The sequence below is a fragment of the Microcaecilia unicolor genome, chromosome 3 (genome assembly GCF_901765095.1).
Source record: "Microcaecilia unicolor chromosome 3, aMicUni1.1, whole genome shotgun sequence".
Taxonomy (NCBI): Eukaryota; Metazoa; Chordata; class Amphibia; order Gymnophiona; family Siphonopidae; genus Microcaecilia; species Microcaecilia unicolor.
Window position 1 is genome coordinate 171,513,768 of NC_044033.1, and position 16,460 is coordinate 171,530,227.

The 16,460-nt window shown below is 46.4% G+C and overlaps 1 protein-coding gene across 3 annotated transcripts in view; it reads right to left on the minus strand.

Moving 5' to 3' along the window:
• Window positions 1–16,460, minus strand: part of EPM2A (EPM2A glucan phosphatase, laforin) — a 124,686-nt gene that overhangs the window by 18,536 nt on the left and 89,690 nt on the right. For all 3 annotated transcript variants that reach the window (XM_030196576.1, XM_030196577.1, XM_030196578.1), the window contains exon 3: window positions 712–953. In XM_030196576.1, coding sequence (XP_030052436.1) covers window positions 712–953 — 242 coding nt within the window. The remainder of the gene's footprint in view (window positions 1–711; window positions 954–16,460) is intronic.

Below are 16,460 nucleotides of genomic sequence, written 5' to 3' on the forward strand. Positions count from 1 at the left end.
TTGGGGCGTAAGGAATGAGATGCTTGAATAAGAAGAGGGAAAGATCAGAGTGAAGAACTTGGAAAGTCCCGTTAATAATCTTGAAGATAATCCAGTATTGCATTGGTAACCAATGTTTAGCATAGAGTAACGAGGTGGCATTATCAAATTTTCTTGCACCATATATTAATTTGACAGAGGTATTTTGGATGAGTTGCAACTGGCATAGCAAAATGGCTGTCCTAACTTCATATGATGATTTAACCGGGCAGTGGTCCGAATATTGGCCAGTGCCTTGTTAACTTCCCGGTCAACACACATATCTGGATATTCACTGCTGGGAATCGTGCATGCTCTGGCATTGAATATCTGGAATTAGTTCAGCCCACAAGTGTGAGTGGCTTACAAACCACTTCCTGCCACAGATTGAATATTACCCCCTCAATGTTTATTAGATGCACAATTTGGGACAGGACCAGTCTGGAAAAAATAAAAAGGGGCCATTCACAAAGGTTTGCTCAGGTTTGCCTCCACAAGAGGCTAAAGCAACTCTAAGTACCATCATCAGGATTAGGGTTAATGATAGGAAACTAATCTGCAACAGGAAATGAAAAGATTTAGGTAGTGATTTTCAAACTGTGTTATGGAGCAGTGTGCAAAGCTGCATCGTGAGAGAGCAGTTTTCAGATTAATGCAAATAGAAGCTCTTTACTTGCGTAAACTAAGTCTTACCTTCAGTGCTCATGTCTGGGGTAGGAATCCATACGTACACCAGACCAACATCCCTGTACAACTTCATCATGGTCTCTGGGCTCATGGGTTCATGGTAGCGGTTGCAGCCATATGAGTTCTGAATGACGTCCCATTCTGTCTGAAAGTTCATCACAGCTGTAACCCCCAATTCATGCTTTAGCTTGACAGTCACGTGTTCCAGCTGCCGAGGGCAACTTCCCAGCCAGATGTTTGGTAAAATTCTGATGAGGAGAAATGTGAAGATCTGCAAGTTAATAATATACTCGGGGAACAACCTCTCCCCACTTCCAAGAAAGTTTCTGTCTCTCCTATGCTGAAGCAGGGTTGCCAACTGACTCCAGATTTTCCACAGAGGCTGATCCACTCTTGGTTTCACCTCACTATGGGGCTATTTTACTAAGTTGCGGTAAAAGGGGCCCTGCGCTAGAGGCAGTAGATATTTTTGCTGCTTGCTGAGACCCTTTTTACCACAGCGGGTAAAAAGGCTGAAAAAAGAAATGGCCATGCGGAAAGATTGCACTTACTGCATGGCCATGCTCAGGGCCAGTCTTAGCAAGTGCGGGGCCCTGTGCAGACCAATTTGATGGGGCCCCACCCTGGCCCCACCCCCACCCTAGCTCCAGGGCCGCCACTCCTCCCTCCGAGCTCCCTCCAAGCTCCAGGACCATCCCTCCGAGGCCCCCTCCCTCCGAGCTCAAGGGCCCGGCCTCCTTCCCAGCTCCAAGGCCCTCCTTCCCAGCTCCAAGGCCCCCCCTCCCTCCCAGCTCCAAGGCCTCCCTCCCTCTGAATTTTAAAAGTTACCTCGTCGGGTTACAGGCAGCGGCAGGTAGCAGCAGTGAAAAGCGTGCGAGCTCGGCGCTTCAGGAGCCTTCCTTTCTCTCAGAGAGGGAAGGGAAGGCTCCTGAAGCGCCGAGCAGCTCGCACGCTTTTTACTGCTGCTGCTGCTGCCTGTAACCTGACGAGGTAACTTTTAAAATTCAGAGGAAGGGGGACTGGAACTCGGGCGGTTGGGGTGGAGGCGTGCCGTGTGGGGCCCCTATGAGCGCGAGGCCCTATGCGGTCGCCTCGCCCTAAGACCGGCCCTGGCCATGCTGGGGGAGCACTTACTGCCACCCACTGAGATGGCGATAAGGGCTCCTGCGCTAACCTGGCAGTAACCGGTCAGCGTGCGATGCTGCCCGATTACCACTGGGTAACGCCCTGCAGAAATATTTTTTTCAAATATTTCTGCTAGCACAGGAAATGCCGCACGCTGGGGGTGGACTAACGCCAGCGCCTTTGCAAGGCCGGCGGTAGTTCCGGATCGCCATGCAGTAAAGCCCAAGGTGGGTTTATTGATGCTTTTGAAAAGGGTCCCTATATGAATGGACTAGTAGTGTTGCTTTTCTTAGGGTGTGCAGTAGGGAAATTAGAACTGCAGGTACCTACACACAATGGGATGGAACAACAGCTAGATCAACCTGTTCTGAACATTTGGAGCCAGTTGTCAATTTTGATTAAGTTTCTGGATCAAGTCACAAAACCACACTGGTAGAACTCCCAGGTACATGACTTTTCCCACCCCAAATCAGAAACTTATGCAATGGGCTTAAATCACTCAAATTAAACTTGGTCTCTGGAGAGGAATTAGTAGAAAAAGCATGAATAGTAAGGGATCGATACTCAGCAGGACTTATCCAAGTACGAGAGGCTCCTAACCAGATAGGTCCTAGCAGTGGCGTAGCTAGGGTAGTTGACACCCGGGGCCGGTCATTTTTTAACACCCCCCAAATCCAGTACTAGGCATACCGAGAATACAAAACACTCAGGACCTATAGAGCAATTCTACCATAAGCAGTAATTTGTACGAGTCACACAAGGAAAAGGAAAGCATCTTAAACACTACAGTGAGCACTAGAACATCAATTCACCTATTGTAAAATGAAAACAGACAGATTAGTACAGATCGTTGATCCTGCACAGTCAATGCCAACCGAAAGCCATGTCTTTTTCACAAATAGATACACCCTAATCCACTATAGAATAAGTAATCACAAACTTTCTATTTAGACAAAAATTAAACTGAACCCCCGATGCCAGACTCTGCATACAATGCAACACCACAGAAACAGAAAATGTCCTCTAGTACTGTGCAAAATATAAAGACAGCAGATGTAAATTTGAAAAAACTAACAAATACCAATCACCACTTTACAAATTAACAAATAGAAATAAAACAAATAATATCATTTTATTGGACTAATACATTTAGCTTTCAGAGGCCAAAACCTCCTTCCTCAGGTCAATTCAGTATAGTACTGTTAGTGTCCTATCCTGACCTAAGGAAGGGGGTTTTGTTCTCTGAAAGTAAAATGTATTAAAATTAGTCCAATAAAAAGATTACCTTATTTACATGTTCTATTATAAACATTTATTAACACAGCTACAATACTACTTTATCCTAAAGCAAAAAAATAAAAATATATATTTATAGTTCGTTGTCTCTGGTTTCTGCTTTCCTCATCTTTTCACTGTCTTCCTTCTATCCAGCATCTGTCTTCGCTCTCTCTCTGCCATCCAGTGTCTGCCCTCTCTCTCTCTGCCCCTTCCATCCACTGTCTGCCCTCTCTCCCTTCCTTCCACTTCTGCCCTTCCATGCACCATCTGCCCCAGTCTGCCATCTCTCTCTCCCCCTTCCATCAACATCTGCCCTCTATCTCTGCCCCTTCCATCCACCATTTGCCCCAGTCTGCCCTCTTTCTCTCTCCCCTTCCACCCACCATCTGCCCTTTCTCTCTGCCCCTTCAATCCGTCTGCCTTCCCTCTCCCATCCGTCCAGTGTCTGCCCTCCCTCACGTGCCCCCCTTCCATCCAGGATCTGTCCCCTCTCTCTCTGCCCCCTCTTTTCAGCCCCCAGTTCCAGTCCCCTTCATCCACCACATGCCTTGCATCCCCCCCTTTCAGCCCCAGACCCATTCTCCCACCTGCCCCAGGCATGGGCCCATTTTCCCTCCTGCCCCCTTGTCAGACCCCAGTTCCAGCTTCAGACCCCTTCTCCCATCTGAGCACTCCCCTCCCCCCCAATCCCCTTCTCCCCTTTCTGAGCACCCATCTGAGCTCCCCCACCCTCCCTAATCCCCTTTAAGCACCCCTCTGAGCTCCCCCACCCCTCCCCAATCCCCTTCTCCCCTCCTTGATTCTCTCCCACCCTCCCTAATCCCTTTAAGCACCCCTCTGAGCTCCCCCACCCCTCCCCAATCCCCTTCTCCCCTCTCTGAGCTCCCCACCCTCCCTAATCCCCTTTAAGCACCCCTCTGAGCTCCCCCACCCTTCCCCAATCCCCTTCTCCCCTCTCTGAGCTCCCCCACCCTCCCTAATCCCCTTTAAGCACCCCTCTGAGGTCCCCACCCCTCCCCAATCCCCTTCTCCCCTCCTTGATGCTCTCCTACCCTCCCTAATCCCCTTTAAGCACCCCTCTGAGCGCCCCCACCCCTCCCCAATCCCCTTCTTCCCTCTGAATCCCCCCCGACCCGACCCGACCCGAGATCCGTTCTCCTACCCTGCCCTGCTTTAAAAAAATTTTTTTCAAAGCGCCAGAAAGTGGCAGGCAGCACGCCTCGCGTCTGCCCTGCTAGTAAAGAAGATCTCGCTGACGTCGTCGCCCTTCCCACATTGAGTCCCGCCCCCCTCTGAGGCAACTTCCTATTACCGCGAGGGTGGGCGGGACTCAGTGTGGGAAGGACGACGACGTCAGCGAGATCTTCTTTACTAGCAGGGCAGACGCGAGGCGCGCTGCCTGCCACTCTCCGGCGCTTCGAAAAAAAAATTTCAAGGTGGAGCAGCGGGAGCGGAGCACCCCCTCACCCGATGACACCCGGGGCGGACCGCCCCCACCGCCCCGCCCTTGCTACGCCACTGGGTCCTAGTGGTTAGGCAGCGGACTTTGAACCTGTGGAACCGGGTTCGATTCCCACTGCAGCTCCTTGCGATTCTGGGCAAGTCACTTAACCCTCCATTGCCCCAGGTACAAATAAGTACCCGTATATATTATGTAAACTGCTTTGAATGTAGTTGTAAAAACCACAGTCACTTCCCTTCCATATCTGGATTTTCAGTAGCACTTGCCCAGATAGTGCCATTGAATACTTGGGCAGACCACCATGGCACCTGTCAGGGTGGACCTGGAAGTTATTTGGTCACTGTAGCTATCCAGTGCCAGTGCCCAGACAACTAAGCAGGCATACTGGACTACATAAAGGACTAAATTCTAGATCACACCTAAAAAAAACTGGTGCTGAGAAAAATATGTCTAGGTGTATTCTATAAAGTACACCTAAATTTAGGTGTACTTTATAGAATATGCCTAAATTTCAGTGTTTACAGAATGCACTGAGTGCCCGTCTGCATGACTAAATTTAGTCGCGGGCAGTTACGTCATGTAAAACTTTTCTATCTATACTTCTTCCCTTGGTTCATTAATCTCATCCCATGGCTTTTCCTACCATCTCTATGCTGATGACTCCCAAATCTACCTTTCTACCCCTGATATCTCACCTTGCATCCAAACCAAAGTTTCAGCGTGCTTGTCCGACATTGCTGCCTGGATGTCTCAACGCCACCTGAAATTAAATATGACCAAAACCGAGCTTCTCATTTTCCCCCCCAAACCCACCTCCCCGCTCCCTCCGTTTTCTATTTCTGTTGATGGCTCTCTCATTCTCCCTGTCTCCTCAGCTCGAAACCTTGGGGTCATCTTTGACTCTTCTCTCTCCTTCTCTGCTCATATCCAGCAGATTGCCAAGACCTGTCGTTTCTTTCTTTACAACATCCGTAAAATCCGCCCCTTTCTTTCCAAGCACTCTACCAAAACCCTCATCCACACCCTTGTCACCTCTCATTTAGACTACTGCAATCTGCTTCTTGCTGGCCTCCCACTTAGTCACCTCTCCCCTCTCCAGTCGGTTCAAAACTCTGCTGCCCGTCTCATCTTCCGCCAGGGTCGCTTTACTCATACTACCCCTCTCCTCAAGTCGCTTCACTGGCTCCCTATCCGTTTTCGCATCCTGTTCAAACTTCTTCTACTAACCTATAAATGTATTCACTCTGCTGCTCCCCAGTATCTCTCCACACTCGTCCTTCCCTACACCCCTTCCTGTGCACTCCGCTCCATGGATAAATCCTTCTTATCTGTTCCCTTCTCCACTACTGCCAACTCCAGACTTCGCGCCTTCTGTCTCGCTGCACCCTACGCCTGGAATAAACTTCCTGAGCCCCTACGTCTTGCCCCATCCTTGGCCACCTTTAAATCTAGACTGAAAGCCCACCTCTTTAACATTGCTTTTGACTCGTAACCACTTGTAACCACTCGCCTCCACCTACCCTCCTCTCTTCCTTCCCGTTCACATTAATTGATTTGATTACTTTATTTATTTTTTGTCTATTAGATTGTAAGCTCTTTGAGCAGGGACTGTCTTTCTTCTATGTTTGTGCAGCGCTGCGTATGCCTTGTAGCGCTATAGAAATGCTAAATAGTAGTAGTAGTAGTAGTAGTAGTAAGCCTCCGACACGCCCCCTTGAACTTTGGACGTCCTTTTGATGGACTGCAGTTGGAGACATCCAAAATCAGGTTTCGATTATACCGATTTAAACGTCTCTGGGAGAAGGACGTCCATCTTCCGTTTTATGTCGAAAGCTAGGGCTCTTCATCTTGAAGAAAAGACGGCTGAGGAGAGATATGATAGAGGTCTTTAAAATAATGAGTGGAGTGGAACGGGTAGATGTGAATCGCATCTTTACTCTTGCCAAAAATACTAGGATTAGGGGGCACACAATGAAACTACAAAGTAGTAAATTTAAAACAAATCGGAGAAAATATTTCTGCACTCAACGTGTAATTAAACTCTGGAATTCATTGTCAGAGAATGTGGTAAAAGCAGTTAGTTTAGTGGGGTTTAAAAAAGGTTGGGATAGCTTCCTAAAAGAAAAGTCCATAAGCCATTATTAAGATGGACTTGGGGGAAAATCCACTGCTTATTTCTAGGATATGCAGCATAAAATGTATTGTACTGTTTTGGGATCTTGCCAGGTACTTGTAACCTGGATCGGCCACTGGAAAAAGGATGCTGGGCCTGATGGACCTTCGGGTCTGTCCCAGTATAGCAATGCTTGTGTTCTTATCTATGCATGCCTGCGACACGTGTACCTACCATTACAGCAGCAGGTCTTCATGGTACAGAGGAAGGAGTGTTTTCAGGAGACTCCCTGAAAACCTCTGAGGCAATAAAAAACTGCAGAAGATTATGTCAGGATGATACTACCTTAGTTATTCAACTCTTTTACTTCAGTCTTAATCCTGCCAGTCTGCATGTTGAGCCCAGTTATTGAAAACAGATTTGCTGGTGTGAAATCTTTGAAATAATTCCCTTCAGCATCCAGTTCTGTCATGCTCATTTTACAGGGATATTAAGGTTATCAGACTATTGATAATTGGGTCAATATTTAAACTGTGGTCAGCATTTGTTTTAAACCTGGCTGCAACATTTAAATTATTCTCAGACATTCACTGCTGCTATCCAGACAGTGAGGGGTGCTGAATATGCACAACAGGGTGTGCCACAGTCATCCAGATAGCCGTTATATACAAACTTCTATCTGAATAGCTCTCAGGATAAAGTTATGTCTGAATACCGGGCAGTTAGAGGTTATTTCTGCCAAGCCTATGTACCAAATATACATATAGAAATGGCATTAGGTAGTATTTTTATAAAAGGGGTAATATATGGACACTAGTAAAAAAGCCCCGTTTCTGATGCAAATGAAACGGGGGCTAGCAAGGTTTTCTTCTGTGTGCATGTGGGAGTGTGTGTGTCCCTGCCCTCTGCCCTCTCTCCCCTCCCCCCTCAGTCCTTCACTGCTTTGCTGTGTTTTCCTTCACTGACTGTTTGTGTTACAGAGAGAGCGGGGCAGACACTCATGGGGAAACCGGATATCTCTCCCCCTTCACACTTCCGGCTGGAGGTTTCATAGAACGTTGGTGTTGCCTTTTATATAGAGAGATATACATGAAGAAGTACGTGCTTATAAAAGAGGTATGATCTGGGTGATACATGGAAGTAGGCGCGCAATACACCTAAACAGGAGAGAGAAAAAAATATACAAGGGGCAGCAAATTTTCAAAATAGCCTCAAAAAGCATGAAACATGCAGTTTGCTAATAAAATAGCTAACACAGATTATTGGGGGGGGGGGGGGGGGTAGCTACAAAAATAAGGCCTCAAAGCTCAAAGAGCATCAGCCTGACCAAATATGTCAGCTTTCCCCAATATTATCATTGGCTTCAGTAAATCATCAAACTCGAGAAAAATAAGAGAGCAACCTAGTTCCCTGAGGAGAGGGAGGAACCACAGGCCTGCAGTCTCCTTTACCACTCCGTTCTCCCAGATCATGGCTGTAAGGCATCTGGGAGTTGGGCATTTGCTGAGTGGAGTCAAGAGGCCAGATATTAGCCTGTCAGTGCCTGGAGGCAGGAAGGCCCTTCAGTTGGCAAGGAGATGGGCAAGACAACCGTATGAGAGACATTGTCAGGGAATGTTGCTGGTGCATGCACATGTGTCTCAAGACAGATTCCTGGGCCAGTTCCTCACCAATTGGGGGGGGGGGGCAGTCAGCTCCCAGGACATGGAAGGCTAATATATGGCCTCTTGACTCTGCTTGGGAAGGCTCCACCTCCAGATACCCCACAGCCATGAGCTCATCCAGTGTCCCTCCGGAGATTAGAGGAACTTCTTGAAGGTACAAGGAGTAAAGGAGATTATGCCCTAATGTAGTTACAGTTACCTGTAAATAAGAATACAAAGCAGGTGACAGAAACAGCAATGTGGGTCACAGTATGGAACAGACTGCCCACCTACATCACCATTGAAATCTGTAGACATTTGTCCCCTGAGCGTTAAATATCTGGCCATGCTCCTAGACCAATGCTGGCACCAGATATCTGGTCTGAGGGAAAGCTGGGGTTCATCGGTTGCATGGTCCATGACATAAGCATCAAGGGACTCCTGGCATGCTGGCCCCCAAGTCCAGCTCCATTCTGCAGGCTGGAACCTGGGTCCCATCAAAAGTGCCCCTTGGCAAAGATCCTAGGTACATATTTGCACTGCAGACTTCAGGTAGGGGGTCACATGTACTGATGTGGGCCACAGTGCTCTACTGTAAGCATTTCCTTATCTGTTGCTTACAGCTTGCAGCAGGAGACCAGTTCCATTAAACGTCATCTGCCATTTAGACGCCCAGTCTCCCAGTCTCATAAGGTCCTCTTGTATTTTTTCACAATCCTCCCGCGATTTAACGACTTTGAATAACTTTGTGTCATCAGCAAATTTAATTATCTCACTAGTTACTCCCATCTCTAGATCATTTATAAATATGTTAAAAAGCAGCAGTCCCAGCACAGACCCCTGAGGAACCCCACTAACTAGCCTTCTCCATTGAAAACACTGAACATTTAACCCTACTCTCTGTTTTCTATCTTTTAACCAGTTTTTAATCCACAATAGGACAGTACCTCCTATCCCATGACTCTCCAATATCCTCTGGAGTCTTTCATGAGGTACTTTGTCAAATGGCTTCTGAAAATCCAGATACACAATATCAACTGGCTCACCTTTATCCACATGTTTGTTCACCCCTTGAAAGAAATGTAATAGATTGGTGAGGCAAGATTTCCCTTCACTAAATCCATGTTGGCTTTGTCTCATTAATCCATGCTTTTGAATATGCTCTGTAATTTTGTTCTTTATAATAGTCTCTACCATTTTGCCCGGCACTGACATCAGACTTCTCTTGAGTCGGGACTAGTCCTGGAGGCCTAGAGAAGGGCAGATGTGGTCCCTCTCCACATAAGCGGAAGTAAGGAAGTGGTTGGAAGCTACATGCTGGTAAGTCTGACTTCCATGGTAAGTAAATTAATGGAAACACTTTTAAAACAGAATAGTGAAGTTTCTGGAATCCAATGGATTGTAGGACTTGAGACAACATGGTTTTACAAGAAGCAGGTCTTGTCAGACATATCTGATTAATTTCTTTGACTGGGTGACCAGAGAGTTGGATCGAGGGTGTACTTAAGAGTTTAGCAAAACCTTTAACATGGTTCTGCATAGACAACTAATAAATAAACTGAATGCCCTTGGAATGGCCCTAAAGTGACTGACTGGATTAGGAACTGGTTGAGTGGAAGGCGATAGACGGTAGCAGTAAATGGAGTTCACTCTGAGGAAAAGCATATTACCAGTGGTGTGCCACAAGGTTCTGTTCTTGGGCCAGTTCTTTTTAACATTTTTGTAAGGGATATTGCTGAAGGGCTGTCTGGTAAGGTTTGCTTCTTTGCAGATGATACCAAAATCTGCAATACGGTAGGTACCCCTGATGGTGTGGATAACATGAGGAAGGACCTAGGCCAGTGATGGCGAACCTTTCAGAGACCGAGTGCCCAAATAGCAACCCAAAATCTATTTATCGCAAAGTGCCATTCCCCCTCCCCCTCTCGTCCCCCCTCCCTCTCCCTCACCCCTCCCTCTTGTTCCCCCTTCCTCTCCCCCTCGTCCCCCCTCCACCTCCCCTCGAATTCCAGGGTCCCCCTCCCTCCCAGTTCAACAGGATCCCCCTCCCTCTGAGTTCCACAGGGTCCCCTCTCCCTCCCAGTTCCAGGGCCAGGGTCCCCCCTCCCCTCTCCCTCCCAGTTCCAGAGACAGGGTCCCCCCTCCCCTCTCCCTCCCTCCCAGTTCCAGGGTTGTCGTGGGAGGAACCAGAATGCTGCTCATTCAATGACTCTCTCCTATCTGCATTTTCCTACTACTGTGGTAGCCAATCTTTGTGCCCCACAAACGGAACGGTGTTTTATTTAATCCTGCAGTGCTGTCATAGTGAAAACACACCAGCAACCCTACATGGAGGCTGGTCTGACAAGGAAAACCAATGGAGTCAAAGACAAAAGCTTTTCCAGAGCAGCCCGCCCTCCCTCCGTCCGAGTACCAGGGCCCCCCTCCGAAATTTAAAAGTCATACCTGGTCGGGGTTAAGGCGGCATCGGCGGCAGCAGCAGCAGTGAAAAGTGTGCTGACTCGGTGCGCCTTCAGCCTTCCCTTCTGTCTCTCAAGCTCTGTGGTCCCGCCCTTGCGGAAACAGAAAATGAGGGCGGGACTAGAGCTTGAGAGACAGAAGGGAAGGCTGAAGGCGCGCCGAATCAGCACGCTTTTCACTACTGCTGCTGCCGCCAATGCCGCCTTAACCCCGACCAGGTATGACTTTTATTCGGAGGTGGGCCCTGGTGCTTGGAGGGCGGGGCGGGGGGGCTGGAACTGGCTGAGGTGACGGCGCGCGTGCCATAGGTTCGCCATCACTGACCTAGGCAAAGCTTGAAGTATGGTCTGGAATTTGGCAGCTAAGATTTAATGCTAAAAAATGCAGGATCATGCATTTGGGCTACAAAAACCTGAGAGAACAGTACAGTTTAGGGGGTGAAGAACTTTTGTGCACAAGAGAGAAGTGGTAGAGAATCCACAAACGTGGAGAACTCAACGAAGTCCCACGGATAGTCACAACACAACAAAGCAGTGGGTAAAAAACCAGGAGTCCCAGAGTGAAGATGAACCAAACTTTATTATTGTGCAAGAGAGAAGTGGGACATGGGTGTGATCATACATGATGATCTTAAGGTGGCCAAAGAGGTAGAAAAGGCAATGGCAAAAGCTAGAAGGTTGCTTGGGTGTATAGGGAGAGGAATGGTCAGTAGGAAAAAGGAGGTAATGATGCCCCTTGTCCAAGACTCTGATGAGACCTCATGTAGAATGCTGTGTACAATTCTGGAGATAAAGATAAAAATGAAGAGAAACTTGCCGTAGAGGCTAAAACTCACAGTAATAACTTTTTCAGGTACATCAGAAGCAGAAAGCCTGCAAGAGAATCTGTGGGGCCGTTAGATCACGAAGGAGCAAAAAAAGGGCACTCAGGGAGGACAAGCCACAGCGGAGAAACTGAATGAATTCTTTGCTTCTGTCTTTATGGAAGATGTAAGTGATCTGCCTGTACCGAAAATGGTTTTCAAGGGTGATGATGCACAGGAACAAAAGGAAATCTCAGTGAACCTGGAAGATGTACTGAGCCAAATTGAAAAATTAAAGAGTAGTAAATCACTTGGACCGGATGGCATACATCCAAGGGTACTCAAAGAACTCAAGCATGAAATTGCTGATTTGTTGTTAGTAAGTCTGTTCCCATATGCTTTATGACAAGGACCACTGACCACTTTAGTAGTCGCCCTCTGGACCAACTCCATCTTGTTTATATCTTTTTGAAGATGCGGTCTCATAAGAACATAAGAGTAGCCATACTGGGTCAGACCAATGGTCCATCTAGCCCAGTATCTGGTTTTCCAAACAGTGGCCAAGCCAGGTCACTAGTACCTGGCACAAACCCAAATCGTGACAACAGTCTATACTACAAATCCCAGTTGCTTCACGTCTGTCTCAATAGCAGACTATGGACTTTAACTCCAGGAAATTGTCCAAACCTTTTTTAAACCCAGATACGCTAACCGCTGTTACCACATCCTCTGGCAAAGAGTTCCAGAGCTTAACTATTTGTTGAGTGAAAAAATATTTCCTCCTATTTGTTTTAAAAGTATTTCCATGTAACTTCCTTGAGTGTCCCCTAGTCTTTGTACTTTTGGAACAAGTAAAAAATCAATTTACTTCTATTCATTCTAAACCATTCAGCATTTTGTAGACCTCAATCATATTCCCCTTATCCATCTCCTTTCCAAGCTGAAGAGCCCTAACTTCTTTAGCCTTTCCTCATACAAGAGGAGTTCCATTCCCTTTATCATTTTGGTCGCTCTTCTTTGAGGGGGGGGGGACTTTTACTAAGCCACGATAGCATTTTTAGCTCACGGTAGAAATCAACTGGCATTAAACGCCAAGATGCCCATTATACTCCAGTGGGGGTGTTGAAGGCAGTAACATAGTCCACTCACTCCTTCCCCTTGCTGCTGGCAGTAGGAAATGGCTGCTGCAACCTCTTGGTACTACACAAATACCGTGAGATGTTGCAAGAGGTCATGGCAGCCATTTTCTACAGCCAGCAGCATGGGGCAGGAGTGAGTGGACTATGTTCCTGCCTCCAACACCCCCACTGGTCTACCAAGTAGCAAAGGTAGGCCCACGGGGCCTACCTAGACCAGGGGGGCTGAAGGGGGTCTACATGATGGCTGAAGGAGGGGGAGGGAAGTGGGAGGGCTTTTTCATGGGGTCGAGAGGAGTATTGCAAGGCTAAGAACAAAAAAAAGGTTATGTGAGTCCCAGCCAATATTCAGCCAGGGCTTGCATAACTGTCTTATGTGGGCCCCAGCTGAATATCGACTAGGACTCTGATTTATGCAGTCCTTTTTGTCCAGTTTAACTTATGTAGTTATGTGCTGAATATTGGCACTTAGCTACATAAGTGCCAATGCCACCCCAGACTGCCCACAAAATAGCCAGTTTTGCTTTGACCAGTTAGTGCCGATGTTCAGTGGCACTATCCGGTTAACTGTCACTGAATATCAGCAAATAGCCCACATAAGCAAACTAACCAGGAAAGAGCCTCTCCTGCCCAGTTAAATCACTTTGAATATCGACCTCATAGTAAATAGGCCCCATGTATAGTAGAATACAAGATTTTTTGTGTACAGAAAGGAAATAAGTTCTGGGCTATCCTTCGCAATATACATGTATTCCTTATTTTAGAATAGCAATACATGTATATCTGAAAAGTTTTGACTATTCGTATTTATACATGCTCTGAGTCACTTGTATCGCCTGTGTCTGTCATCCAGGCACGTCTGCTGTGCTCTAAGGAGAGCAGCCAGTGCAATCATTTCATTTCACTTCCCTTTTTGACCTGGATCTTGGGAATGTTTGGGAATAAATGTGAAGTTCAAAACCATCTCCTCAGTCTAAAGTTTGGATCTTTGAGGACAGCTGGCTAATTAGCTGCTCTTGTATATGAAAATTTGCAAAATCCACCACATATATATCCATATACTACCATTTCTACGTACATATCTCCTTTCCAATGTTGCCTTTTTTTTCAAAATGTACATTTCCTGGATACCCTTTCAATTGTATATGGCTCCATTTGCACATCTATCATTGGCAACAGTATACATAATTCATAAAAGGCTTGGCACTCATTCAGTCTCTCAAACTACTTGCCTATTTTCACACAAATGGACTCAAACATCCATTATCCTACCTGTAGAATCTACAGTTATCCTTTCTGGCACTGAAACCTGTTAGAATGCAGAGGAACAAAGCATGCAAGTGAAAAGCTAAGAAAATCCATCTGCTTTGTAAAGAAAAATGCTATGTAGAAGGTCTGATTTTTAAATCATATTTGTATAGAAGATATGTCATTATCTATGAAATAATCAAAACTGTCTTATTATTAGGTATGAGGGACTATTATCCATGAAGGAGGACAGACAATAATGACATCCTGTGATTATAATGCACATGAAAAAGAGAAGAGCCAATGCTGAGTGGAACTGCAGCTTCAGAGCTAAAAATAAACGACCAATTATTGCTAAGTCAACACAGCGACCTGGGGCTACAAGCTAAAATTTGTAAAAATAAAATAACTGAACATTAACAAGTGGGGAAAGCATGCAGAGCATAACTCATGAAATTCTTTCCATTCCCTAGGGGGTGTATATATATGTGTGTTATGTGTCTGTGCACACAAACATCTGTCTTTGTATCTGCATTGCATGTGTGTGTGTGTGTATTTTGTATGCGTTTGAGTGTTTGTGCATCTGTGTTTTGTATGTTTATCTGTCTATGTATGTGTTGACTGAAATGTCTGTACACATTTGTTTGTGTCATTGCATGTGTGTTTGTATGTGTGTGTGCACACTTCCATGTGAATGCGTACATGCATGGACGTGGTTGTACATAACTATATCTATGCTGGCATTCTTTGTGTCAGTGATTGGGAAAGCAAATGAGAGGGAAGAAAGTTTGAAAGATGCAATTCCTTAATCTGTGTTATAGTGAATCAGAGCATACAGTGGTGGAAATAAGTATTTGATCCCTTGCTGATTTTGTAAGTTTGCCCACTGACAAAGACATGAGCAGCCCATAATTGAAGGGTAGGTTATTGGTAACAGTGAGAGATAGCACATCACAAATTAAATCCGGAAAATCACATTGTGGAAAGTATATAAATTTATTTGCATTCTGCAGAGGGAAATAAGTATTTGATCCCCCACCAACCAGTAAGAGATCTGGCCCCTACAGACCAGGTAGATGCTCCAAATCAACTCGTTACCTGCATGACAGACAGCTGTCGGCAATGGTCACCTGTATGAAAGACACCTGTCCACAGACTCAGTGAATCAGTCAGACTCTAACCTCTACAAAATGGCCAAGAGCAAGGAGCTGTCTAAGGATGTCAGGGACAAGATCATACACCTGCACAAGGCTGGAATGGGCTACAAAACCATCAGTAAGACGCTGGGCGAGAAGGAGACAACTGTTGGTGCCATAGTAAGAAAATGGAAGAAGTACAAAATGACTGTCAATCGACAAAGATCTGGGGCTCCACGCAAAATCTCACCTCGTGGGGTATCCTTGATCATGAGGAAGGTAAGAAATCAGCCTACAACTACAAGGGGGGAACTTGTCAATGATCTCAAGGCAGCTGGGACCACTGTCACCACGAAAACCATTGGTAACACATTACGACATAACGGATTGCAATCCTGCAGTGCCCGCAAGGTCCCCCTGCTCCGGAAGGCACATGTGACGGCCCGTCTGAAGTTTGCCAGTGAACACCTGGATGATGCCGAGAGTGATTGGGAGAAGGTGCTGTGGTCAGATGAGACAAAAATTGAGCTCTTTGGCATGAACTCAACTCGCCGTGTTTGGAGGAAGAGAAATGCTGCCTATGACCCAAAGAACACCGTCCCCACTGTCAAGCATGGAGGTGGAAATGTTATGTTTTGGGGGTGTTTCTCTGCTAAGGGCACAGGACTACTTCACCGCATCAATGGGAGAATGGATGGGGCCATGTACCGTACAATTCTGAGTGACAACCTCCTTCCCTCCGCCAGGGCCTTAAAAATGGGTCGTGGCTGGGTCTTCCAGCACGACAATGACCCAAAACATACAGCCAAGGCAACAAAGGAGTGGCTCAGGAAGAAGCACATTAGGGTCATGGAGTGGACTAGCCAGTCACCAGACCTTAATCCCATTGAAAACTTATGGAGGGAGCTGAAGCTGCGAGTTGCCAAGCGACAGCCCAGAACTCTTAATGATTTAGAGATGATCTGCAAAGAGGAGTGGACCAAAATTCCTCCTGACATGTGTGCAAACCTCATCATCAACTACAGAAGACGTCTGACCGCTGTGCTTGCCAACAAGGGTTTTGCCACCAAGTATTAGGTCTTGTTTGCCAGAGGGATTAAATACTTATTTCCCTCTGCAGAATGCAAATAAATTCATATACTTTCCACAATGTGATTTTCCGGATTTAATTTGTGATGTGCTATCTCTCACTGTTACCAATAACCTACCCTTCAATTATGGGCTGCTCATGTCTTTGTCAGTGGGCAAACTTACAAAATCAGCAAGGGATCAAATACTTATTTCCACCACTGTATATGCTGCTGCTATTGGAAAAGTTTCTCTCATAGAAATTTATTGGGGCATTTTTGGGG